General features: G+C 52.6%; 3 protein-coding genes across 10 annotated transcripts in view; 1 reads left to right on the top strand and 2 right to left on the bottom strand.

Moving 5' to 3' along the window:
- ECE2 (endothelin converting enzyme 2) overlaps positions 1-9963 on the bottom strand; it is a 41206-nt gene extending 31243 nt beyond the window's left edge. For 2 of the 3 annotated variants that reach the window (XM_021714864.1, XM_021714865.1), the window contains exons 1-2: positions 9731-9958; positions 2048-2331 (exon numbers count right to left, since the gene is read on the bottom strand). In XM_021714864.1, coding sequence (XP_021570539.1) covers positions 2048-2331; positions 9731-9926 — 480 coding nt within the window. In that variant the 5' untranslated portion in view covers positions 9927-9958. Of the gene's footprint in view, positions 1-1062; positions 1516-2047; positions 2332-9730 lie in introns of those variants that run through there. The other variant, XM_008062772.2, reaches the window with a different exon arrangement.
- Positions 9964-10633: 670 nt separating this feature from the next.
- ALG3 (ALG3, alpha-1,3- mannosyltransferase) lies at positions 10634-16636 on the top strand. 6 transcript variants are annotated; one of them, XM_021714858.1, is made up of 9 exons: positions 10634-10823; positions 12781-12880; positions 12978-13125; positions 13213-13373; positions 13839-13959; positions 14387-14592; positions 14747-14823; positions 16004-16148; positions 16294-16636. In XM_021714858.1, the coding sequence occupies exons 1-9, from the start codon at positions 10733-10735 to the stop codon at positions 16454-16456; spliced, it is 1212 nt and encodes a 403-aa protein (XP_021570533.1). In that variant the 5' UTR covers positions 10634-10732; the 3' UTR covers positions 16457-16636. The 6 variants fall into 6 exon arrangements, with proteins under 6 accessions (XP_021570533.1, XP_021570534.1, XP_008060961.1 ...); XM_008062770.1 differs by having other exon boundaries at positions 10637-10823; positions 14752-14845; positions 16006-16148; positions 16294-16541; XM_008062769.1 differs by having other exon boundaries at positions 10640-10860.
- The window catches only part of VWA5B2 (von Willebrand factor A domain containing 5B2), a 14269-nt gene continuing 4694 nt past the window's right edge, over positions 16635-26209 (bottom strand). The window contains 17 exon segments of the mRNA XM_021714850.1: positions 16635-17510; positions 17597-17814; positions 17895-17978; positions 18073-18210; positions 18953-19306; positions 19404-19593; positions 20268-20587; positions 20690-20861; positions 21834-22019; positions 22474-22585; positions 22670-22878; positions 22965-23075; positions 23882-24037; positions 24416-24540; positions 24772-24903; positions 25755-25912; positions 26092-26209. The exon segment at positions 26092-26209 is cut by the window's right edge and continues 28 nt beyond it. Of these exon segments, the coding sequence (XP_021570525.1) occupies positions 16962-17510; positions 17597-17814; positions 17895-17978; positions 18073-18210; positions 18953-19306; positions 19404-19593; positions 20268-20587; positions 20690-20861; positions 21834-22019; positions 22474-22585; positions 22670-22878; positions 22965-23075; positions 23882-24037; positions 24416-24540; positions 24772-24903; positions 25755-25912; positions 26092-26209 (3332 nt within the window). The 3' untranslated portion in view covers positions 16635-16961.

Below are 26209 nucleotides of genomic sequence, written 5' to 3'. Positions count from 1 at the left end.
GGCCGCCGGCGTCGGACCGCGCGCGGCCAGGGATGTTTGGCTGCGTCTTTGCATGAGCTTTCCACCCACCTGAGCCCAGTCCTCAGGGCCGTTCTCCCTCCCACCCCGTCTGGCGTGACCCCAGCCTCGGCCTCTTTCTAAGGGACTTCCTCAGCACATTTGTATTTTTATATCCGACTCTTTGTTTACTGGCTCTGCTCATGGTTCCTGCCCTCCCCTCAGTCTCGGCCACGCTTTTCTGCGCCTGGCAGATAGGATGGGTGTTGAGGCTGGGGTGGGACAAGCCCCCAACATGATTACCAATCACATGGCCCAGGCCTGGCCCCACGAGGTTCTCTGGCAGACCCCTACCCCCAAGGTATCATCACCTTCCAAGGGCCCAGATCTGATTTTACCTTGGATCCCTGCGTCTTCTCCCTGGGAACCCAAATGGGGACTGCTGTGCACCTTTGGATGACATGTGCGGCCCTGGAGACGTTCTCAACCCAGGGGTGCCCTTTGTAAATATTCCTCCATCCTCACTGTACCAGGAGTGTGTGAATAAACACAGACCTCCCGTGTGTGTGTGGCGGCTACTTAGGTCTGCTCAGGAGCCAGGCTGAAACGGGAGGGGGGTGGGTACTTGGGTGTACCAGGTGCATGTTGCTGGTAGGGAGGGGGCAGGTACTGGGATGTCTCAGGTGCATGTTCCTGGTGGGGGAAGGTTGCCAGCTTAAGACTAGCCTGGGAACATCATTACAATGTGGCCTCCTTGGGCACATGTACAACCCAAGCAGGACAGGTCACCAGTGTTAGGGCTGGAGCTGGTGTCAGAAGCAAAAAACAATCTAGATTCAAAGTCCGCAGCCTCCTATAGATAAATCCAGGTTGGATGAGGATGAGTAACAGGCCCCAGGGATGGACGTCTCTGAGGCTGAGGCTGGCTGGTGTACAGAGGGGTTATGCTGAGCTTTACCAGAGGAGATGAGTCACTGGTGGTTTGGTGTGGTGGCAGAGGAGGCTGGAGAACCCAGGAGGGATCTGAGGCACCCAAGAAGGAAGTCAGAAACCTGGGATCTGAAGTCTAGTTAGATCTGAGCTATATTGTTCACTTTGGTTTGCTCCCACCCTCTATCCCTGAGATGTAAGCACCTTAGACCCAGCCACAACCCCTAAGTCAGGAATTCCAGCTACCTGAGGAGCCCAGGGCAGGATGGCAGGGAGGGCTGGAGGACCATACTTCTGGCCTCACAGCTGAATTCCACTAAGGAAGTCCTCATGATCTGAGTCCTGAAGGAAGCAGGGTGAGGTGGGAGGTTTGGGGGGTGAGAAGATTTGGGCCCCCAGGGCCAACTGGGCCACACTGAGCTCCCCACCCTTGTGCATAAGGTAGAGATGGAAATGGAAACCACTGCCGTAGGTGGCATGCCTCAGGGACCAGCCATAACAGGCTTGGGCATAGTGTCTGGTCCGAAAGTGAGGGGCAGCAGAGGTCATTGAGATGAACCGGCCCCCAGGAACCAGCACGCGGCTCACCTGCAAGGCAGACAGAGAAGCCATCGGTGAGGACTGAATCTCCAGGTTCTCAAAGGTCAGTACTGCTTCAGAGACCCTCCCAGTCACACTTCAGGCACCACCCTACATCCAGAGGCTCAGGATTTCCTTGGCAAAGAGTGAGCCATCTTCTCTGCCCCTGGCCATTCCATACAAGTAGAGCTATAATCTAGACAGGCAGGAGCATGGGCGAGATGCCAGCTATAGGGGTACTACTTTCCTATCAACTGCTCACCTTCCTAGTCTGTGTCACCTGTCTGGAAACTGGCTGCCACCTCATCCCTATAACAATCCAGTAGCCAAACATCAGCCTTTGTGAGCCTAGCCACTCCAGCTGCCCCTAATCCTGACCCATCTTAACCTTCCCCTTCCTTCAGAGAACCACCCTCCTGAGGGTGGCCTACTACCTTCTCCAATCCATGCTTTATTCTAGCTTCTGAGTTCTTCCAATCTCCTGAAACCTCTACCCCACATCCCCACCTCTTGACCTGTCTTCTTCTTGTTGCTCCCTCACCTCACTCAACACCTGGTCCACAGTGTGGACACCTTCAGATGACACGGTCCAGGGATCCTGTTCTCCAGCCAGCAGGGCATCCAGAGTGCCCTTCTCAAGCACCACATCAAAGGAGCTACTGGGGAAATCCAGCATCCGCACGTCCATGGTTTCCCAGCGCAGCTTGGGCACATGGGCATAGCGAGCCCGCATGGTAGCCACCACTACTGATGAGTAGTCCACACTGGTCACATCAGGGAAACCTCCAAGGAACAGCTCGTAGCTCAGAGCACTATTACCACAACCTGGGAAGGGAAGGGGTGCATGGTGAAATAGCTAAGTTAGCTTTGGTTCTCACCTCCCTGATTATCCATCCACTCTTTTGTTTGTTTTAATGAGACAAGGTCTCACTGTCTTCCAGGCTGGAGTCAGTGGCCCAAACACGGCTCACCGCAGCCTCAACCTCTCAGGAGATCCTTCTGCCTCAGCCTCCCGAGTAGCTAGGACTACAGGCGCACACCATTACACCCAGCTGATTTTTGGATTCTTTTAAGAGACAAGGTCTTACTATATCGCCCAGGCTTGTCTCGAATTCCTGTGCTCAAGCAATTATCCTGCCTTGGCCTTCCAAAGTGCTAGGATTATAGGTATGAGCCACAGCACCCAGCCTCCACCCATTCCTGGCCCCACTTCTCTTAGTTCAAATCCTCCAGGACTGAGAAGAGATGGGATTTGGAGCCACACAGACCCAGGCACAAGTCCTGGCTCTATCATTCCTGGCTGTGTGGATTAGGGCATGCTGTTTAAGTTCTAGGAACCTGGATCTTCTCTTCAGAAAAATAAAGATAACTATACCTAGCCCACATGCAGGATATGATGCACTAAATTTACAAATTAGAACAGCTGGAGAGTAGCTGAAGAGTTCTGAAGTTCAGAGTTCAAAGATCTGGGTTCCAGTGTCCCTAGTCAGATAGTCATGGCAAATTATTCAACTCTCAAAGCCTCAGTCTCCTCAAACTCAGAATGAGGACAATACTGGCATCATTAGGACCACAATATTATTATTAGGATAATATTATTATTATTATTGGGATAAAATGAGTATTATCCTACTCCCTAACCTCTTAAGAGAACCTTTGGAGATATCAACTCTGGGAAGGCTTCATGTTAGGGCTTATTCTCCTGCTTTGTTTTCCAAGGCAGAATAAACAAATAAAGGGGAAACTAGGCGGGGACACACAGTGGGCTGTAATTCTAGATGTATATATTGAGCACTACATATTGGGCTCTGCTGATGAATACAGAGTCCCTGTCATAAAGGATCTCATGGTCCAGTGGGAAGAACAAATTTGTAACAATTGCCACATAACATGATGAGTGTTTCAACAGGATCAGGCTGTGAGAGCACATAGGAAGTCCTTAGATGGGTGATCTAAAAGTTTTTTGGGAGTGACAACCAAGCAGAGTCTTGACAACTTCCCAGTATTCTGGTGGCAAGTGCTTGAAAGCAGTCCTTTGGAGGGCAGGGGCAGGATGGAGAAGTGGTGGAGCTCAGAGGAGCTCAGGGTGTGGACCTACAGCCCAATGAGCATGACTTCCTTAGAAGATCCAGTGGCCTCTTCCAGGCCCTCCTGTGGCCAGTCTCAGCCTGGGAATGGGGCTAGATGACAGCTCTAGACAGCCCACATGGGGATTGCTAGCTCTTGAGATTAGGTTGCCTGTAATCTTCATTTGCTTCCCTAAGAGGATCACAGGATCAGCAGTTAGGATAGCCCTAATCTAGCAGAGCTTGGAGCCTGGACAGGGCACCCAGGGGCGGCTGACTTGTTCCATGTTCTGTCCCTTCCCGTGTTCCTCTTCAAGCCCTGGGGCTCAGGGAGAGTACTCTCTTGCCTGCGATAATCCTACACATCCTTCCCCAAGTTGGAGCCACAACAACCTCTGGTAGACACAGCACATGGACAGAGGGTCAGGGTGTCTCGGCAGGAGACCCAGACTCAGTTCCAGAGAATCCCATGGGGTTCTCTGACCCACAATCCCTTCATTGTCCCACACCCAACCTCATATGCCCACAGGGCTCTGCCCAACTGTGGACAAACCCACATTTCCTTATTTTGTTCCTCTTAGTACAGGATGGCATCTTCCAAGAGGACTTAATTAAAGATGAGAGGGGAACAAGACCTGATCACTGGGCCAGTCATAAGTACAAAGACTGATTTTCTTTATTCTGTTGCCTCAGTGAGTTTGGACCAGCAACTAAGACAGGGCTCAGGAAGGTCGCTGCCTTCCAAGGTGGGGCCTGAGGGAAGCAGAGCCTTGGAGAACTGGCCCAAACCCAAGAACATATCACACAGGGGCCCAGAGCAATGTAGATGCTAACTCAATACCAAGAGACTGAAATGTAAGCCAGAATGCCAGTTCACTAATCTATATCGGGGGAAAAAATAGCCATCATGAGGACTAGAGTTGAATCCTCTCATCAGTCCCCTTTCTCTTTATAGGAAGTCTAAATTGGAAGCCAAATGATGATCAGAAGATTCCTAAGAGCATGGAGTCAAGCAAGGATAGACAATCAGAGAAGTATAATGATGGCACACTAGTGACAGCCATCCATGTGCATTTACCTGCTATGAGGACATCTTAGCCATAGAGACCAGACAAGTACTTAGGCAGGGTACTCTGTTCTCTAAACAGTGCTGGACTGTCCTCACTCCCATTTTTTTTTTTTTTTTTTTTTTAGTTGGAGTCTTACTCTGTCACCCAGACTGGAGTGCAGTGGGCGCTCCCGGCCACCACAACCTCAACCTGCTGGGCTCTGGCGATCCTTCCACCTCAGTCTTCCAAGTAGCTGGAACTACAGATGCACACTACCACACCTGGCTAATTTTTTGATTTATTGTAGAGATGAGATCTCGCCAAGTTGCCCAGGAGGGTCTCGAACCCGCAGGCTCAGGCAATCCACTCACCTCAGCCTCCCAAAGGCGCGGGATTACAGGCTGAGCCACCGAGCCCGGTTTCTCACTCCCATTTTTAATAATGACAGCTAACAGTCATTGCACACCAGGCACTATGCTTAAGCACTTTATAAGAATTATTTCAGTTTATTTTCCCAGTAGATCCATATAAAAATACTATTATTATCATTCTCATTTTTTTTTTTTTTTTTGAGTTGGAGTCTCACTCTGTTGCCCAGGCTGGAGTGCAGTAGCATGCTCACAGCCACCGCAGCGTCAACCTGCTGGGCTCAGGCGATCCTTCTGCCTCAGTCTTCCAAGTAGCTGGAATCACAGGCAACGCGCCACCATGTCTGGCTAATTTTTTGATTTATTGTAGAGATGAGGTCTCACTAAGTTGTTCAGGCTGGTCTCGAACTCATGATCATTCTCATTTTCTAGGTGGGAAAATTGAGGAAAGTAGACAAGAAACTTTCTCATGGTCACATAGTCAGTGGAAGAGTCAGTATTTGGATCCAGGCTTGTGTCACTCTCTGGAGTGTTCTTAAACCACTATGCTCAACTGCCTCCCAATTTTCTTTTTCTTTTTCTTTCTTTTTGAGTTGGAGTCTCACTCTGTCACCTAGGTTGGAGTGCAGTGGCATGCTCAGAGCCACCGCAGCCTCGACCTGCTGGGCTCAGGCAATCCTTCTGCTTCAGCCTTCTAAGCAGCTGGAACCACAGGCATGTGCCACCACCCTCGGCTAATTTTTTTAATTTATTGCAGAGACAAGGTCTCACCATGTTGCTCAGGCAATCCTCTTGCTGCCACCTCCCAAAGTGCTGGGATTACAGGCATAAGTCACCATGCCCGGGCTGCCTCCCAATTTTCAAGAGGCCCACTCACCTTCAGTGGTGACATTCCACCTTCAGATATGTCAATATGACCATTAGGCCAAAATTCACTATGTAGTCATTTTAATAGTTTCCATAAAGTTCAGGATGTCTCTCTACACCCAACTGTGTGGTGCAGCAGGAGAAATACACACTCTGGAGTCAGAAGGCAACTTTATTTCACCACTTACTTGCTGCATGACAGTAGTGGACACTGTGGGGGCTGTGATGAGATGTCCCCTTGAAGTCCTTTGACCCATTTTTGTATGCCCCTAGGTAAGGGTATGTGTTTGCTTCTAATGGTTTGCATCTATGACTCTTCAGGCTGAAACTACCCTCAGTGATATTTGCTTCTTTCCTCTCCCCCTGTTCCCAGATCACTTACCAATTCTCCTGGGAGCACTTTCCTAACAAATGACTTGGATATGAATCCTCATCTCCCTCAGGATTTGCTTCTGAGGAACCCAACCTAAGACAGCGATCTACAGCAGAGGTTGCCAAATCCGGCTTGCCGCCTGTTTGCATAAAATTATACTGAAACACGGCTATTCTCAATTACTTTTGTATTGTCTGTAGCTGCTTTTCCACCACAATAGCAGAGAAGAGTGGTTGTAAAAAGGAGACTGAATAGACTGCAAAGCCTAAAATATTTACTATCTGGTCACATTCAGAAAAAGTCTACAGATCCCTAACCTAATATAAAAGTGTCTTTCTCAGCTGGGCTCGGTGGCTCAGCCTGTAATCCCACACCTTTGGGAGGCAGAGGTGAGTAGATTGCCTGAGCCTGCGGGTTCGAGACCCGCCTGGGCAGCGAGACCTCATCTCTACAATAAATCAAAAAATCAGCCAGGCGTGGTAGCGCATACCTGTAATTCCGGCTATTTGGAAGGCGGAGGCGGAAGGATCGCCAGAGCCCAGCAGGTCGAGGCTGCGGTGGCCGGCAGCAGCCACTGCACTCCAGTCTGGGCGACAGAGTGAGACTCCAACTCAAAAAAAAAAAAAAAAAAAAGTGTCTCTCTCATTCTCGTTTTTTTTTTTTTAATTTTAGAGTCAGGGTCTCATTCTGTCACCCAGATTGGGGTGCAGCGATGTGGTCATAGCTCACAACAGCCTCAAACTCCTAGGCTTAAGTGATCCTTCTGCCTCAGCCTCCCAAGCAGCTGGGCATACAGGCACAAGCCACCACACCCAATTAATATTTTTATTTTTTGTAGAGACAGGGTCTTGCTATGTTGACCAGGCTGATCTCAAACTCCTGGCCTCAAGCAAGTCTCTTAATATTTATAACTCACTTTTAGTAGTAGCTGTTAAGGATTAAGTTCGAAAGGGCCCAGTACATTCCCTGGCACTCACCAGGTGCTCAAGTTTGTTGAGGTGGAATGTAACATAGGTTATTCCCCAAGTTGTGAATCCTGTTATTAGATCTAGGGATCTGGCCTAGAAAGTTTTCCCTTTTGGCCAGGTTCAGTGACTCACACCTGTAAAATACCAACATTTTGAAAGATGGGGTGGGAAGATTGCTTGAACCCAGGAGTTCAAGACCAGCCTGGGAAACCAAGCAAGAACTTGTCTCTAAAATAAAATAAAATAAAATAAAAATTAGCTGGGTGTGGTGGTGTGCACCTATAGTTCCAGCTACTCAGGAGGCTAAGGTGGAAGGACTGCCTAAGCCTAGGAGGTGGGGGCTGCAGTGAGCTGTGATTGTGTCACTGCACTCCAGCCTGGGTGACAGAGTGAGACCCCAACTCCAAAAAAAAAAAAAAGTTTTCCCTTTTGATTTTTAGACTTTTTGCCTGTCCTATCCAGAAAAGGATACCTGCTAGTCAGGAAGATTGTTTTAAAAACATCAGTTTGGTGAAAAAAAGTTAAGCAGAGTTTGAAGCAGTGTTACTCTGCCAATCACCAGCATGAGAATCAGCTGTGAAACTTGTTGAACATACCAATTCCTGACATCCACCTTAGATCATCCTTGGGATTAGAATCTCAGGGTGGGATCTAGCTTTCCAGATGATTTGAATACACACTAAAACTTGAAAAACATAGATCTAGCCGGGCTCCGTGGCTCAGCCTGTAATCCTGTGCCTTGGGAGGCTGAGGTGAGTGGATTGCCTGAGTCCGCGGGCTCAAGACCCGCCTGGGCAACTTGGTAAGACCTCATCTCTACAATAAAACAAAATATTAGCCGCGTGTGGTAGCGCACGCCTACAGTTCCAGCTACTTGGAAGGTGGAGGCAGAAGGATCGCCAGAGCCCAGCAGGTCGAGGCTGCGGTGGCCGGGAGCGGCCACTGCACTCCAGTCTGGGTGACAGAGTGAGACTCCAACTCAAAAAAAGAAAAAAAGAAAGGAAAAGCATAGATCTATGGTAAATCTATAAATAAATGTAATGGCTTAAAAATTACAACATTCAAGACAATGTTTACCCATGGGGTGAAGGGGTTTTGGGAGGACCACAGGGAAAACCTTGAATATACTTTTCATCTTGCCAGGTATTGTTCTAGGTATCTTTCATATTCATTCAATCATCCTAAAACCTAGTAAATAATACTTTTTTTATTTAAGGCTGAGAAAATGGAGGCACAGAAACTCACGTATTTTTTTTAGAATTACACAGCCAGTATATGTTCAGCCAAGATTCCAACATAATCAGCTGCCTCCAGAGTCCAAGTTCTTTTTTTTTCTTTTGAGTTAGAGTTTCACTCCGTCGCCCAGGCTGGAATGCAACGGCACACTCACAGCCACCCCAGCGTCGACCTGCTGGACCCTGGCTATCCTTCCGCCTCAGCTTTCCAAATAGCCAGAACCACAGGCCCGCGCTACCTTGCCAGGATAATTTTTGATTTATTGTAGAGACGAGGTCTCGCCAAGTGCCCGGGCTGGTCTCGAACCCGCAAACTCATGCAATCCACTCACCTCGGCCTCCCAAAGTGCTGGGATTAGAGGCTGAACCACCGAGCCCAGCCCAGAGTCCAAGTTCTTAACCACTAAGTTATACTAAGTTTTTCTAGCCCTAGTAATGTTCTATTACTCAAAACGGAGTAGTCAAACCATTAAATAAGTTATTTATACCTTACATACATACCGTATCATAGCTATCTCTTTTATCTGTATTAAATATTTCACTTAAAAATATAAAGGCTTTTCCAAAGAGCAAAAGAAAAACTACAATTGGAAGAAAACTTGTTGCTCATTCAGAGTTCACTAGAGGCCCCAAGGCTGACACTGGGCTACAACCCCGATAGGAGAGCGGGACTTGTCAGAGCTCCACCTCGCGTCCCTGCGCTCCTTCGCTTTGGAGAATCGCACCAATCTCGGCTGCAATCTCCCTCCAACCGCAGAGGGTGCTGTTCTTACCCTCACTCCTCACGGTGCTCAGGACCAAGTTTCATTAGGGCTCTGAAAGTTAGTTGATAACTCTTTAGGTAACTATGGTTCCCACTGCTCATGGGGCAACGAGGAAAGCGCTAAGCATTGTGTGCGAGGTGCCTACACGTACCGTATCCGACTCGAGCACAGTCCCATTTCTAGAAAATAAAGCTCAGAACGGGTTTATGACTTGTTCTAAGTTATATAGCCGATTAGCCCTAGGCCTTGAACTAGGTCCTCTGAGCTCTCCGGTGACCAAAGATGCCTCGCGAGAGTCCGGAACAGGGTCCTGGGTGACCCCTACGCTCAGACCCCGAGAGAACTGTCTTCCTCCAGAGGGCTTCCGGACTGACAGTCTCTTACTCCTGTTTGCCTCTGCTAAATACGGCCAGCTCCCGCCCCAGGCGTCCTCTAAGAGGGGTAGGCAGACGGGAGGAAAGCAGACCGGGCCAGGCCCGGGCTGAGGGGGTCCAGCCAGCCCTGCCTGGGCGGGACAGCGCCGGGACTACCCACCTAGCACCAGGATACGGTCCTTGGGTCGCAGCTCCGGTTCTAGGATGGAGCGGAAGGAAGCGAAATCGCCGAACCACTCGTAGGGGGCAGAATCGACAGCGTCTTGGTAGCGCTGGTCCCAGTACTGCACCTCGCAGTACCCGCAGTTCCGCTCGGGTAACTCCGGCTGGGGCGCGCGAGCCCCGGGGGAAGCCATGCTCTCAACAACCGGGCCGCCAGCGCGCCCGGGCTTTCTGGCTAATCCGGACCGCGGGCTGGAGGAGGCGGGACCCTTGTGTCTCCGCCCACCACCTGCAGTTGCTCAACACAAACACGTGGAACTTCCGTCCTCCGCTAAGCGCTCTTCGGAGAATCCTCCGGCTGGGAAATTCTATCGTCCAGACCCTGAATCCGGCTGTACTGCCCGCTCATTTCCTAGAGCCATGCTCACGGCATTAAACTCGGGCTCATCACTGCGCCCTCTCACATTTTCAATTTGACGTCTCCTTCCATGAGAAACCGGAAAACTAGCGAAAGGTTAATCTCTTCCCAAGCCATTTTTGAGCACCCTGAAGGATCTAAGGGGAGGTTGGGAGCGCAGACAGGGACTTTGCCCTCCAGGAGAGAGGCGTGAACACATATGCCCAGCACAGGCGAAACGGGATGCTGGGTGTGAGGGAAAGGGTGGGGTTTGCTTCTGGGCAGGCATTCGCTAGCGTTTGTTTGTAACCAGGCCTGGGTATAAGCTGAGGAGTAAGACTTTGCTTGTGCGCGTATAGAGTGTGCAGCGTATCAGATGAGACAAATACGGGAGAAATATCTATTAGTGTAGTAAAGAATGACTATTCGGATCAGTGCTTAGTCCGGTACGACTCCCGACGCGGAGGGCGGAACCTAAGTGTCAACGGTTCGGGTTTCCGGGGTGGTGGGTCCATATGAGCGGTACACGGTCAAGATGGCGGCTGGGCTGCGGAAACGCGGCCGGGCTGGCTCCGCGGCCCAGGCAGCTGGACTCTGCAGGCAATGGCTGCAGCGCGCCTGGCAAGAGAGGCGCCTGTTGCTGCGGGAGCCGCGCTACACGTTGCTGGTGGCCGCCTGCCTCTGCCTGGCGGAGGTGGGCATCACCTTCTGGGTCATTCACAGGGTGGCATGTGAGTGCGCCGAGGGAGAGGAGAGGGGAGGGGATGGGAGAGGAGGGAGGGAGACTCGAACCCCCGACCCACACTGGTACTAGGACCCGAAACTCAAAACCAGACTTCACTTCCACTCATGCATCGATTGCAGACGCATCCGTAGCCCTTACCCGAACCCCAAGGCTGTTCAACAGAAGATCTTAATCCTCCCTCAAGACGGAAGGGGTGGCCCTAGAGTTTGGCCTTCTGCGCTGAACATACAGCCACCTGCCAGGCTAATAAAGCAAACCAGCTGGAAATGAGAAGACCTGCTACTTGTTTCTGTGACTTTGGACACGTCATTTCCCCGCCTGGATTTAAATTTTCTCATCTGTTCATTTCTGAGGTCTTTGAAAGCCCTTTCTCACTGATGGCATTTTGTGACCGCTTGAATTTATTAGGCATTTCTGGTAACTCCTTTCCAGGCTAAGTCTAGACACTGGGCTTAAGGCACCTGACTTTCATGCTAAAGATGATTAATTCACCACATTTATTAAGGGATTATTATATGCCTAACATTATGGTAGATGGTAGGTTCAGTGGTGAATAAGAGAGATGCGTTTCTGACTTCAGTGTGAGGGGCTTGAACAAAGATAATTTAGCCGGCAATTACGATGCTTCATATTCCTCGTGAAAGTAGTAAGACAGGATGCTATAAAGGACATAGGAAGGCATGAGGAGTCAGGGAAGGCTTCTTAGAGCCCACCTTAGAAGGTAAGAGCTAGCCAGTTGAGGAAAGAAGGAAATGGAAAGGGAGAAGATTGCTATGGGCAGAGAGGATTCTATCAAAACCTCCAGTCAAAAAGGAGAGCCTGGTTCCTTTGAGGAACTGAAATAACTTTTTTTAAAGAGTGAGATGAGAATGCAGAAGCTGAGACTAGATCCTGAAGGAACTTGAAACCTTTGTTAAGAAGATGACATGATAGTTAAGATTGGGAACCCATGAGTTCTGATCCCAGCTCTATCATTCCTAGCTCAATGATCTTAAGCCAGTCACCTACCCTAATTAACTCTTAGTTTCTGCTCCTAAACATGGGAATAATAGGTCTTTATCTTTAAAGTGTTAGGGATTTATTGAAGGGTTTTAAACAGAGAGACTTGATATGGTTTGTATTTTAGGAAAAACTGTCTGGTGCAGGTTGGAAAATATGTTGTAGTGGGGTGAAAGCAGAATCTGAGAGGAGGCTATTGTACATATTGTTGAAGCTAGAGATTATGTTAGGTCCAAATTTGAGTATGTGGTTGCAGAAAAAGATGAGCTAGTGGAGATATTTGGGATGAAGAATAGGCAGAATTTTTTTTTTTTTTTTTTGAGTCAGTGTCTCACCTTGTCACCTAGGCTGGAGTGCAGTGGTACACTCACATCCACCACAGCCTTAACCTGCGGGGCCCAGGCAGTCCGTCCGCCTCAGCCTTCCAAGTAGCTGAAACCATAGACATGCGCCACCACGCCTGGCTAATTTTTTGATTTATTGTAGAGATGAGGTCTCGCCAAGTTGCCCAGGCTGGTCTTGAACACATGGACTCAGGCAGTCCTCTTGCCTCAGCCTCCCAAAGCGCTGGGATTATAGGCGTGAGCCACTGTGCCCAGCTAGGCAGAACTTTTTGACTGAGGATTAGAGATGAGAGAGAAGGAAGTAGCAAAGGTTACCCAGGTTTGTTATCCAGGAAGGGGAGCAGATTTGGAGTGAGAAGAGAGACCATGAGTTCAATTGAGTTGAGTTTGAAATACCTTTGTTCACCAGAGAGTATCAGATAGCCAGTTAGATTAATAGGTGGTGATGGAATCCTGGGAATGAGCTAAAAAGTCTGTACTTTGATGGTCTGGAAGCATGGGGGGCAGGCAGTGCAGACAAGCTCTGTACCCAGAAATAACTATATCATCTTGTTCTCTTGTAGACACAGAGATCGACTGGAAGGCCTACATGGCCCAGGTGGAAGGTGTCATCAATGGCACCTATGACTATACCCAACTGCAGGGTGACACTGGACCTCTTGTGTGAGTGGGGATAGTAGGTTCGGGAGGGATGTGAGGGACTGGTAGCATACCGGTTTGGGTGGCTTGACCCAGGCTCAGATTCCCTATCATCTTCCAGGTACCCAGCTGGGTTTGTGTACATCTTTATGGGGCTATACTATGCCACTGGCCGGGGCACTGACATCCGCATGGCCCAGAACATCTTTGCTGTGCTCTACCTGACTACCTTGCTACTTGTATTCTTGATCTACCACCAGACTTGCAAGGTGAGTCCATGCTACTGGAAGGGCTGGAGAGTTGGGATGGTTCAGGCTCAGTGAGCTGACCTGGTTCCTCACTGTGCCCACCCTCAGGTACCTCCCTTCGTCTTTTTCTTCATGTGCTGCGCTTCTTACCGTGTCCACTCCATCTTTGTGCTGCGGCTCTTCAATGACCCAGTGGCCATGGCGCTGCTCTTCCTCAGTATCAACCTTCTGCTGGCCCAGCGCTGGGGCTGGGGCTGCTGCTGTTTCAGGTCAACACCCCTCCCTTCTAGTCCCCTCTCTCACTTTCTGCATTTCTGTCTCTCCCAAATTTTCTGCAGCAGAGGGAGTCAAGGAGTAGTCAGACAATGTGGGTCACTCGGGGCCCCACAAAGCAAGTCCAGAATCTATTGAAAGACTCCACCTCTCTGCCCCCCGCACCCATGCACATACCCATTACCCTCTTCCCACCCTCTCTTCCCCCCAGACAGCATCTATAGTTGGAACTGGGCCTTGCACGTTCTAAATACTCAGTATATCTCACTCAACCTGGACATAGAGACTAGGTGTCTGCCCCTACCTTCAGCCCCTTTCCAGCAGTTCTGAGTGCGGGTCCCATCCTGGAGTTTGCTGCCATGGGGTGGGGGTCACTGTGGTGTTGTGGGGGGGTCTGTCTTTGGGTGATATGCTTGGCCCTGGAGCTGATCTCCACCCTTCCTCTCCCCTGCCCACCCCAGCCTGGCAGTTTCTGTGAAGATGAATGTGCTGCTCTTCGCCCCTGGGTTACTGTTTCTTCTCCTCACACAGTTTGGCTTCCGTGGGGCTCTCCCCAAGTTGGGCATCTGTGCTGGCATTCAGGTACCCCCACCTAACCCTTCCCCTTTCTAATAAAGTGGAGGCTACTCGTATGCCTACTTCCATTCCTGAGATTTCCTCAAAGCTAAGAGACAGTGTTTCAGAGTTGATTCTGATCTGGGAAGCCACTATCTCTGAGCTGTAGTTTACTTGGTTGTAAAATAAGAGTATTGAACAACGTGGTCTCTGAAAGCCTTTCTAGCTCTGCCCATTTATTACTTGGTGAATCCAAACCTTCAAGCATTGTTATTACCTGCCTCCCCAGCTTCTTTGACCTTAGGCTGTGTCCTGTGGGGGCCAGGAGTGCTTTCCTGCAGTTCCTGGTAGGAGTTAGGGAACCTCTGAGGCCTACATTCCATGCCCCTCAATAATTAGCATGAAGGCAGGGGTTGAGCCTTGGCAGCTCTGCTGACATCACACCCATCTTCAGGTGCTGCTGGGGCTGCCCTTCCTGCTGGAGAACCCCCTTGGTTACCTGTCACGGTCCTTTGATCTTGGCCGCCAATTTCTGTTCCGCTGGACAGTGAACTGGCGCTTCCTCCCAGAAGCCCTTTTCCTGCATCGCGCCTTCCACCTGGCCCTGTTGGTCGCCCATCTCACCCTGCTCTTGTTATTTGCCTTCTGCAAGTGGCACAGGTGAGAAAGGAGGCAGTGCCATGGGAAGAATTAGGGGAAGGAGTGAAGGGCCTAGGCCTCAGTCGCTGTTTGGGGAAATGTTAAACTCTTGGGGTGAGTCTAGAGTTTAGCCCACAATGGGACTTGATAAATGTCTGAATGGCTTTTTCCCCAGGACAGGGGAAAGCATCCTGTCGCTGCTGAGGGATCCATCCAAAAGGAAGGTTCCATCCCAGCCCCTCACACCCAACCATATCCTTTAAATTGTGGAAAGGTGAGTCTTGCCCCCTCCACATGCAGATGGGGACCTGATTGGTTAGCCCTGGATGGCTGGAGACCTTGGGGAGCAAAGGGGAGCCCAATCTTAGAGTGCCTATTCTGCACCATTGTGCTGAGCATTTTACATATCGAAGCATATTTTATTCTTGTTTGTTTGTTTGTTTTTTGAGTTGGAGTCTCACTCCGTTGCCCAGGCTGGAGTGCCGTAGCACACTCATGGCCACCCCAGCATCGACCTGCTGGGCTCTGGCAATCCTTCTACCTCAGCCTTCCAAGTAGCCAGAACTACAGGTGTGCGCTACCGCGCCTGGCTAATTTTTTATTTATTCTAGAGACGAGGTCTTAAGAAGTTGCCGGTGCTGATCTCGAACCCGTGGGCTGAAGCAGTCCACTCACCTTGGCTTCCCAAAGTGCTGGCTTTACAGGCTGAGCCACTGAGCCTGGCCTATTCTTAATTCTAAATATTGAGTGACTATTATGAGTGCTCATCCTCTCCCTGGTACTGTCCTAAGAGATTTAATACTTTCTTTTTTTTTTTTTTTTTGAGTTGGAGTCTCACTCTGTCGCCCAGACCGGAGTGCAGTGGCTCCGGCGATCCTTCCGCCTCAGCCTTCCAAGTAGCTGGAACTATAGGCGCGCGCTACCACGCCCGGCTCATTTTTTGTTTATTGTAGAGATGAGGTCTCACCAAGTTGCCCAGGCGGGTCTCGAGCCCACGGGCTCAGGCAGTCCACTCACCTCAGCCTCCCGAAGGCACAGGATTACAGGCTGAGCCACCGAGCCCGGCTTAATACTGTCTAACATTTAAAACAAACAAGAGACCCTGAGATAGGGAGGTACACTTATTTTATTCATTTTACAGATGACAAAATTAAGGCTTTAAGAGATTGAGTAACTTAGCAAGCTCACACAGCTAGTAATTAAGGGATTCAAACTCACTGGATCTTATGGTCCTAGGTATCACTGACTCCATATTAGATTGAGGAACAGGTCCAGAGAGTTTAAGAAACTTGCCCAAAGGCATGCATCTAGGAATGGCAGGGCCAGAGGGCTATCTGACCCCAAACTTCCACTCCTCTGTTTTGGGACAACCCTCCTCTGCCTGCTACTCCTGCTCCTTCTGTTCCTGTCCTTGGCCTTTACCACCGTATACAGATCGTTTCTACCCTCTTCACCTCCAACTTCATCGGCATCTGCTTCAGCCGTTCCCTCCACTACCAATTCTACGTCTGGTATTTCCACACACTGCCCTACCTCCTGTGGGCCACACCTGCGCGCTGGCTCACACACCTGCTCAGGTACTGGCTGGGACAACCTGGGGAAGTGGGAAGGGCTAGGGAGCGCCTCATCCCATGGAGGAGGTAGGAGGAGATGTCCAGGGCATAAGCCAAAGGGCTGCAGGCATGAAACTGGACAGAACCTGGATCCTATCTCTCATTCCAGGTTGCTGGTGCTGGGGCTCATTGAGCTCTCTTGGAACACATACCCATCCACGTCCTGCAGCTCTGCCGCCCTGCACTTGTGCCATGCCGTCATCCTGCTGCAGCTCTGGCTGGGCCCACAGCCTTTCCCCAAGAGCATCCAGCATGGCAAGAAAGCCCACTGAAATCAACCCCCTTCCCTCCAGTCCACTCTCAGGACCCTCCGTGGGATGGACTCTATGCCCCTCCAAATAAACCTTGCCAAGTCCACCTCTGTGCAGCCTCCATGGAGGTAGGGGCAGTTGGTGCCTAGCCCAGGCTGTGAGGGGCATGTAAGAGGCAGATCAAGAACTCACTCAGGCAGTCGTGAGAGGCACTTTATTGCATAGAATTTGGGGACTGTGGCTCTCTCCCCTTCTATGTGCTGCACGGTGTTCAGAGGATGGAAGGGAAAGTACATGGGGTGGGAGGAGCAGCTCAGCATGGAGAGGGAGGAGCAGGGGTGGGAGGAGCAGGAGAGAGCACAGGCAGGCACTTTTTGTGGGGGCAAGAGGATTCTGGGGAGGGAGTAAGAAGCAATAGGGGACAGGCTGACACCAGCCTACCCCTTCCCAGCACCGAGAGGCCGGTTCTGGGCGGCAGTGACTTGAATGTGTTGCAGGGCGCCAGTCCGAGCAATAGCATGCAGCCCTACACGTTTGCTGGGCTGTAGCACAACAAGTGTAGCTGCAGGTTCTGGTCCCAGTGGCGCAGCAGCAAGAAGAGCCCCCGCGCCGCGGCCTTGAGGGCAGCCAGGTCAAGGCCATCAGGCAGGTGCTGGGCCCGTAGCCAGCAATCAGCTTTGGCTGCTGTCAGTTCCCACTCGCCAAAGGCGGCAGCACAGCGGTGCTCCAGCCAGGCGAGCGCCACCGCGGTGGCCCAGCTCCGGCCCCGCAGGTCAGCGCCGCCCAGCCCTTCTGCCCCGTCTGAGGCCTCTGTGTCTGAGCCCCGCCCACTGTCCACCTGGCCTGGACCTTCAGAGCCTGAGCTGGGGGACGGGCTGCAGGAGGCCGTGGCGCTGTCACCCTGGCCAACACCAGGGCCCAGAAGTGCCCAGGGAGACGAGGCGGAGGTGGGGCTGAGGCTGGCGCGGTGCGCTGCGAAGGGCGAGGCGCGGCACAGGCGCTCCTGCGGAATGTGCACTGCAGCACAGAAGGGCGCATCCAGGCGGAAGGAGCCTGGCGCCTCCTGCAGCCGCACCTGAGGAGAGAGGAGGTGGGGGGAGAAGCCGGCTGAGACAGCGCCCCGGTCCTGGCGATGCCACCCTCCACCTCCCGAGTCCTCACCAAGGGCAGGTAGTCATGGTTGCTGCCTTCACTGTTGCTGGCCTGACCCAGGTCCGAGCCGCAGAGTCTGCGACGGCGGCCCAGGCTGAGCCTAGAGGGAAGCTGGGGTGGTGGGCGGTGAGGACTTTCCGTAGGGGCTGCAGGGTCCCCCAAAGCAGACTTGGAGTTGCCATTTTGGTCGGAGTCCCAGGCACCTGCTGGAGAGCCTCCCTGAAAACCTGCAGTGGGGAGCAATAAGTGCCTGCAGGTGGTCTCTAAGCCCAGCTGCCCCCTACCTTTCTGCCCATTTGGGCATTACCTTTAGGGTGGACAGCTGTGGGCAGAAGACCTGCATCCAGATGGCTCTGAGAGGCAGTAGGGATACCTGGGGGCTCGGCTGGTTCTGCAGGGGCACAGGGGACGGGTCAGGTTTATTCAGTAGGGTGGCCAGTGGGGTGAGAGCTGCACCTGAGAGGTCACTGGAGGAGGGCCCCTACCTGAGCTCCACACCTGCAGGACCCCAGGCAGGACCTCCCTAGTGGTGGCATCCACAGCTATGGGGCAAGTGAAGCGGGAGGGGGCAGAGCTGACCTTGCTTGTCTGAAGGGCTCGAAGCCAGCACCTCCGGGCATGGCCTGTGAAACCAAGGAGCAGCATGCTGCATCACCCCCTCTCCAGAGGGCTCACAGAAAGAACTGCAGTGCTCCCCACAGCTTCTCCCTCTGTGCGCTTCTGAGAAGAGTGCCCTCTTGGGCCCAGAACCAGTTCAGACTCCCCAGCTTCGACAAGAAGTGGTCAAGCTGAACCTTTAACCCGTAGCAGAGCGAGGGCTCCCCAGCCACTCAGAAATTCAGCACTCTGGACACCACCCAGAGGAAGCACTGATGACACCTCTTCCTCCACCCATTTCAGCACTGTCTAGTAGAACTTTCTGTGAGGATGGAAGTGTTCTGTCTGCATGGTCCATGTGACTATTGAATACTTCAGGTGTCACTAGTGCAACTGAGGAACTGAAGTTTTAACTTATACTTCTAGTGGTCTCTTCCTGAATGACAGATACTTGTTTTTATGTTATGGGCACTGTGAGTCATTGCAGCATCACATTCCCCTGTGCTGGCTGCTGGGAAGTGTGTCAATTCTGGATCCCTGCTTACAGGAGTACATAACCTCATTCTCAGCTTCCATTTATTTTCACTTTTTCCCAATGCCCTGCTTTATTTTTTAAAGTCCCCTCAAATCTTTTGTGAACAAGGTGTGAGGTATAGTCCCTTCAAATCTTTTGTGAACAAGGTGTGAAGCATAGAGAATGATCAGACATACAGACCCGTACCTTTGCCACTTTCTGCCCATGCCCTTGGGTCCTCACTGGCAACTCACCCCGGTCAGCTGTGGTCTCGGCCCCTCCTCGGAGAGCCAGCTGCTCATTGTCCTGGACCACAGAGGCTGCTGTCAACCGGTGGAGTGCTTGGTCCCAAGCAGCTTCTCTTACAGAGGATGACGGAGGCTGTGAGCCATCTCCAGGCCCCCACAGTGTCTCCAGCCCAACACCCACCTCCCAGCACATAGGCTGCTCCCCAAACAGGGCCCGGATCACCACATGGCAGCGTGGTGCCTGGGGAGGCAGTGGCACTGTTGGCAGGGCTGACTCCCTATCAGGGGGCACAGCCGTGAACAAGAAGGATGGTTCCATCAGTGTGTCCCATTCCATAGGGGCTGGGGAAAGCAAGTTTCCTAGAGAGAAGACAGCAGAGGCATGGGCAATGTGGAGACTTCACCTCCTCGAGGCATCCTTGGTATCAGGGAAAACAGCTCCCCACCTAACCCTTACCGGAGTCATCTAGGCCCTGTTCCAGTTGTTGACCTGGCTCAGAGCCGGGCCCATCTGGTGCTGCACCCAGAGAGGGGTGTCGGGGCCGGCTGGGGCCTGGGTTCGTCCGGCCTGGAGGGGAGGAGAAGCTTCGTCCTGCCAGAGCCACTCTGCGCCTACGGCCTAGCACCTCAGTGCTCAAGGCCCCCACCTGTATGTGAGATGTAGGGGCCACGGGTCAAAGAATGCAGAGCTCCTGACCATCGTACATACCTATACAGGTGGCCACATGCCCCTTGCCCAAAACCCCGGCTGCTTGCTTCCTTAAGAGGAAGGCCAACCTCCTTATGGCCTGTAAGGACCTCTGGTCCTGGCCCCTTTCCCAGTGTCATCTCACTCCCATCTGTTTCCCACTTGAGGTTGTTACTTGTCTCTTTGTTTTTGTCTTCTCCCTCTTTGCCTGGCTAACTTCTACTTATTCTTCCAGATTTGGCTCTTACTTTCCTGACTCCCTCAGACGGTCACCCAGATTTTGAGCCCCCACAATACCACATCCTTGTGCCTATCACTGGTTGTTACATGATATTATTAGAGATTTTACCCACCTATCTTCTTAGCTGGACTTAATAGTAAACTTTGCACAATATCTGACACACAGCAAGTGGTAAATAAATATTTGCTGAGGCCGGGCATGGTTCATGCCTGTACTCACAGCACTTTGGGAAGCCAAGGTGGGAGGATCGCTTGAGGCCAGGAGTTGAGACCAGCCTGAGCAACCTAGCGAGACCCCCCCATCTACCCCAAAATTTAAAAAAAATCTGTTATATATTATATACATATATATTTTGCTGGATACAAGGTGAATGGATGTAGGCTGAATCTCACCTTGAGTGGAGCTGGTGGGGCTGGTGCAGTTGCAGGCAGGGGGCAGGAGCGAGAGCCTGCAGGCTGTCCCGAGGCCAGGCTGCGGCAGCCCTGCTGAGAAGGGGGATCCAGAGGAGCACTGCCCTCGGGGGAGCCAGGGCCCTGGGAACCTGGGGACTCACTGCCTGTGGAGCCCGGGCCCGGCTCGGGGCTGGCCGAGCAGTGGGTGAGCACGTACTGCTCCCGGATGTATGAGGACTGAAAGATTCGGCGCCATATGGCTGTGTCAGATGAGGGGTTGGGTCCAGGGTCCGTGACCGGGTCAGTCAGAGCATCAGTACCTGCTGGGAGGCCATAGAGTGGAGCCCCGCCCTGACCCCTCCCACTGTCCACTTCTACACAGCTACCCACATACACCTGGACGCTCACGCTGCTCTACTCACTTTGCTCTGAGTCCCCGGCAGCCCATGGGCTGGACAGCTCTGCTGACACAGTGCCTGTTCCTAGTGGCTCTGAGGTGCCAGTGGGCTCAGTGCCAGGGCTGGCAACAGATGGCACCTCCTCTGGGGATGGGAACACAGACCCGCCCAAGCTCTGCCAGCCAGGCTCTTGGCCCTGGAGAGAATATCATTGGGGGAAAAAGTTGGATTGCAGTTATTACACTACCTCTTTTTAAACAGAATTTTAAGATGGTTCACAGCCAGAGGCTATAAAGCCAGTCATCCAGAAACGAAAGACCCATACTAAGGAAAGAGGAAGCAAACGTGTTCACCATTTGTGGGGAGCTGAGTTTCCAGCAGCCAGGCAGAAAGGCAATGTATTATATAGCTCTCATCAAAAAGGAGGAAGCTTGAGGGGAGGAGGGGGAGGCTGGATTGGCAGTTGAGGGAAATTGCCAGGGGAGGGAGGGGCACACCTCATCAACAAGGGTATCTGCATAATGAACATTTGTATACCTAACCCTGAATTGCGCCCCACATCTTTAAAATAAAAAAAACTAAAAAATTTTTTAAAAGGGAGAAAGCTTGGTTCATTATTCCAGAGAGAAGACTTCATAAAAATGTAACTATTTCTCAGACCCCTACTATGTGTCAGGTATCCTGCCAGAGTGCTCATGTCATGACCTCTCATAACAACAGCCTGTGAAGAACATCGTGTATATATGAGGAGAGGGGCTCAGAGAGGTTCAGTGACTTGCCTTAATCCTGGCTGGTAAGGGGCAGGTTTGGGATTTCAGATTGCATCTCCATTAGGCTCACCATCACCGAGCACCATTGGAAACATCTCAGATGGTGCTTTCCATAGGAGGCCATGTGAAGGAGTGAGAAGCAGCCTGACAACCTCACAGCAAGTGCTGTTTTCTGTGACTGTGTGCTTTAGTAACCGCGGGTAAAAATAAAGGGCGACATTTTCCAGGACAACTTAGTGGAAGACCCCATGGGGGGACAAGATGCCATCATCTTAGGGGTCTCCTGTGATCTCTGTGGAGCTGGGTGGAGAGAGGCACAGGGAATGGAGGAAGGGTTTGGAAGTGATGCAGATGTCGGTCATCCCAGGCCCACCTACCACACCCCAGGCCAGGCCTACCCCTGGTGGGCGGGACCGGAAGCCATCCACCCTGAAGAGTGAGCAGTAACCAAGCAGTTGGTCCCCAGGGTAGAGTGCTGGGATCTCCCGAGGGGTCAGCAGCGCCTCCACCGCATCAGGCACAAACCAGTCCACAGAGATGTCACTCAAAGCAGGCTCCAGTGCCTTCCGCAGAGCCTGCACCAGCTGTGGGGAATGGCCAGAGGAAGAGAAAGAGGTGTCACAGCCACACGGCAGGAAGGCTGCCCTTCCCTGATGCCATCTGGACAACCCATGGGCTGATGGGGAACAGGGTCAGGCTGGGGTCAGGAGAAAGAATGGGGATAGGAACAAACAAGGGGACGCAGTGCTCGGGGTTTGGTCTGTCTCCTGGCCTGAGCTGTGCCACATGGATGGGGCAAGGTTGAGGATGAGGCTCAGTTCCAGGACAAAATGGAGTACAATCTGGAGGGTGGTCAGAGGCAGTGTCCCCACGCCTCTGCAGTACCAACAGCTCTTCCCCTGACTGGAGTGGGAAGATGTCCTGATGAGGGTTCCAGGAGACCCTGTGACCTGACTGGGTTCCGTTTCAGACTTGTGTAAGTTGGGAGAAGGACTTCCAAGTGTAGGGACCAGGGCTCAGGCCCAGGCTCAGGCTTACCATGGGCTGCAGCCTCTCCCCAGGCCTCAGGAAGTAGGCCTGGCCCCTGCTGAGGGCAGACAGACCCTGGAGTAGCTGGTGGCAGGCGGGCCCCAGCCCAAAGGAGAAGCACCTGATGAGGGAAGGGAAGCAGTTGTGACCTCCAGGAGCTCCTTGGGGGCTCAGTCTTAGGTCCTTGGGTCTGCCCATCCCATACCTGGCTGCCCCCCTGTGCCACTTCATGAGCTCCAGGGTTTGGTGGGTGGTGGCGGCCATGGGTGAGGCGGCAGTGAGCAGGAACAGCTGCCGAGGGTGGGCCCTGTGCTGGGGCTGTCCCAGGGCCCAGTCCAGCGCAGCTAGCACATCTGGGAGACCACTCGCAGCCTGCAGAGTCTCAATGCTCTCACAGATCAGCTGCACAGTGTCCTGGAGAGAGACGGTACAGTCTGGGCCATGCTGGGCTGAAACTTCTCCATGAAGCCCTCTCCCCCGCATCCCTGGGCCACACTCACATCACTGCAAGGCCGGCTCTCTGGGAAGAACGGATACACTGATGTCCCAAACATGGCCAGATTGATGAGCGTCTGGGGCGGGAGAGACTTCACAGCCAACACAAGGGCATCCTGGGGAGGGTCAGGGCAGGCAGCGTGAGGCAGGCCCCACAGGCACTGGTAGAGAGCAAGGCATGCCAGATTGCTAGGCCATGATTTTTTTTTTTTTTTGAGTCAGTGTCTCACTCTGTTACCCAGGCTGGAGTGCAGTGGTACACTCACTGCCACCGCAGCCTTGACCTGCTGGGCTCAGGTGATCCTCCCACCTCAGCCTTCCAAGTAGCTGGAACTACAGGCGTGCGCCACCACACCCAGCTAATTTTTTGATTTATTGTAGAGACAAGATCTCATCATGTTGCCCAGGCTGGTCTCGAACCTGTAGGCTAAGGCAATCCTCTTGCCTCTGCCTCCCAAAGTGCTGGGAGTACAGGTGTGAGCCACTGTGCCTGGCTTAGGCTATGATTAAAATGAGGGGGTGGATGCGGTTCATCTGGGAGAGACCCTGTGTGTATGAGAAAGGCTGTCTAAGACCATGAATGTGTGTGAGAGATGTCTGTGCATGGGACTCTGGAGGTGCATGTAAAACTTGAGTCTCTGTGACGGGTATGACTGAGTGTGACTCTATGTATGGAATCTGGAAGAGATGCATGTAGGTGTGGATATGAGCGAGAAAGAAGCCGTGAGAGGGTGTGTTTGTGTTTGGGGGCTGGGGCGGGCCTGCTCTCCAAGGAAACCCCCCTGAGGAGTTGCGGTCTGGCTCCTCTTCATAAGCTGGTATTTGAAGCAGCAAGGCAACTCCTGGCTTCTGGCTGTCCTCCACCCCTCAGACCCGCGGCCTCACCCCCCACCAGGCCCGCCCACACTGTGTCTCCACGGGCCTTGTGTACTGTGCTGCCACCATCCAACAGGAAGAGGAGCTCCCGAGTAGCTGTGCCCAGGTGTCCGGGCTTGGAGCTCAGGTCCGGGCAGAAGCTCAGCACCAGCACAGGGTTCAGCAGGATGTCCTTGTGGAAGCGTCGCTGCAGGAACCACACCTGAGCATGGGAGCCTTGAATCAACCTGGGCAAGGTTTGGGGCTACTTTGTTGAGAGTGGGCAGTGGGACCTGGCCCTGAGGAACTTTTTCTGTCACCCAGAGGGGACATCTTTTTGTAGAATTTGAATAAAGGCAGGGGCGGATGCTGTTCTCTGCCTATGTCAGACCTAGTCTCTGTCCTCTGAGATGCACCCCAGAGAGATTCACATGGGCCTTCCTATGGCAACACTCATCTGCCCTCTGTGATGGTGGGTGGCCTCCCAAACCGTTCCAATGTGAGCCTGCTTGCCTGTTCCCCATGCACAAATGCTTGAAGAGGGGACCAGAGGGGGCCAGCAACGAGGTCAGGGACTGAGCAGAACCCTATACAGCCATACCTGCCGGTCCCCATCACTGTCCCTTCGCTGCAGCCTCTGGAAATCACGGCGGGCCCTCACCCGGGTCTCGTATTCTGCTGAGCTCAGGCTGCCAGGCTCCAGCATCAGGTGTGGCTGATGGGGCTCTGAGGAGAAGACACAACTCTAGCAGGGAAATCCCTGCCTCTGGGCCCCAACTGCCCAGTCCCACCATCGTGGGAGGAGCCTGTAGGTCCAGCCTTCCTGTATCACAGGCCCCACCCTCACAGGTGGTTTGGTCCATCTGGCTTGGGGCCCAAAAATCTAACTTGAATAATGTTGCCTGGGTCCTTCGAAAGTTGGTCAGAGCTGGCCAACTGTGTGTCCCAGTCTCTCACCACTGGGGTGCAGCAGAATCTCCAAGGCCCGGTCACAGCGGTGGCCCTCTGCCAGTGTGACACAGATGGTGGCTGCCGAACTGGCATGAGGGGGCGCATCTGCCCGTAGGGCATGAGAGGGGCTCTCCAGGCCTGAGAGACATAAAGACAGGAAAGGGAGATGCACCCATCACCCCAAACCAGTACCAATAACACAAACATCACCATCCCAGATGACAGTGGCTGTGGGCAGGGGTCACGGCTGATTCAGCTCAGCTCTGAGTCTGATCTGTAGGATCAGATGGACAGGGAAGGATGTGTCTGCTTTCATGATCTGGGAGGTGGATTCCCAGCTCTCTTCCTGGCTGGTCAAGAGTTACACATCAATTGATTGCTGGTTTAGTATCCTCTCCCACCCCCTGCACGAGGCAAATCCACCTCATCACTTGGACTGGTCCCATAGTTAAGTATCTCTCTTTCCATTAGTGGATAGAGTGGGTTATAAATAAATTACCCTGGCTGAGCACTGCAGCTCACACCTATATTCCCAGCACTTTGGGATGCAGAGACAAGAAGATTGCCTGAGCTCGGCCTGAGCAACATGGCGAGACCTCATCTCTACAATAAATTAAAAAAAAGTAGCCAGGCCCGGTAGTACATGCCTGTGGTTCCAGCTACTTGGAAGGCTGAGGTGGAAGGAGTACCTGAGCCAAAGCTGGTCAAGGCTGTGATAGCTGTAAGCGTGCCACTGCACTCCAGCCTGGGTGACAAAGTAAGACTACAACTCAAAAGACAAAAACAAAAAATTACTCTGATGAAAGTAGAGGTATTTGTGTGGGATAGAGGTGGCCAGGGGCTGCTCCCACCATTCCCCTGAAGGTTCCTAAGGCTTAGGTCTTTTTTCCTTTGTTCTTCCCACCCCTGAACCTTGAATGACTTCCTGTCAGCTATGCTAGGAGGATTGGGCATCTGAAAAGAGGTCAGGCCTGGCCAGATGCACCCACCTGCCAGCAGGCATGGCCCAGTCACCAGCAACTCGAAGGAGAAGGTATATGGGGCAGGGCAGCGGGCCGGGCCTGAGAACACGTCCCGAGGGGCAGTCGGCTCCTCCCAGGCCAGCCCTTCCTCCTGAGGGCTGCCCACCCTGAAGCAGCTGGTGGGGCTGGAAGGAAGCATGAGGAGGGTCACTGGGCCACTATGAAGGCCCTGAGCCCCTCTGGCTGACTGGCCCCAGCCCTTCTCACCCTGTCCATCCCCTGGGGAACCCTGCCAAAGCCCCCTCACCCGCACTAGACCTAGAGAAGCCGAGGGAGGGACGAAGAGAATCACCATAGGCCCAACCTGTCGTCACAGAGCCCCGGAGGCCTGGGGGGCCCTGGCAGGCCTGGCGGGGCCAGTGGGGTGAGCACAGTGGGCAGGGCCATATGCAGCACCCCATCCGGCCTTGAGGGCAGCTCCC

This window comes from Carlito syrichta, unplaced genomic scaffold (genome assembly GCF_000164805.1).
Source record: "Carlito syrichta isolate Samal-C Ts95f unplaced genomic scaffold, Tarsius_syrichta-2.0.1 Scaffold305827, whole genome shotgun sequence".
Lineage (NCBI taxonomy): Eukaryota > Metazoa > Chordata > Mammalia > Primates > Tarsiidae > Carlito > Carlito syrichta.
The sequence above is the reverse complement of the archived record's forward strand: the minus strand, read 5'-3'. Positions and strand labels throughout refer to the sequence as shown.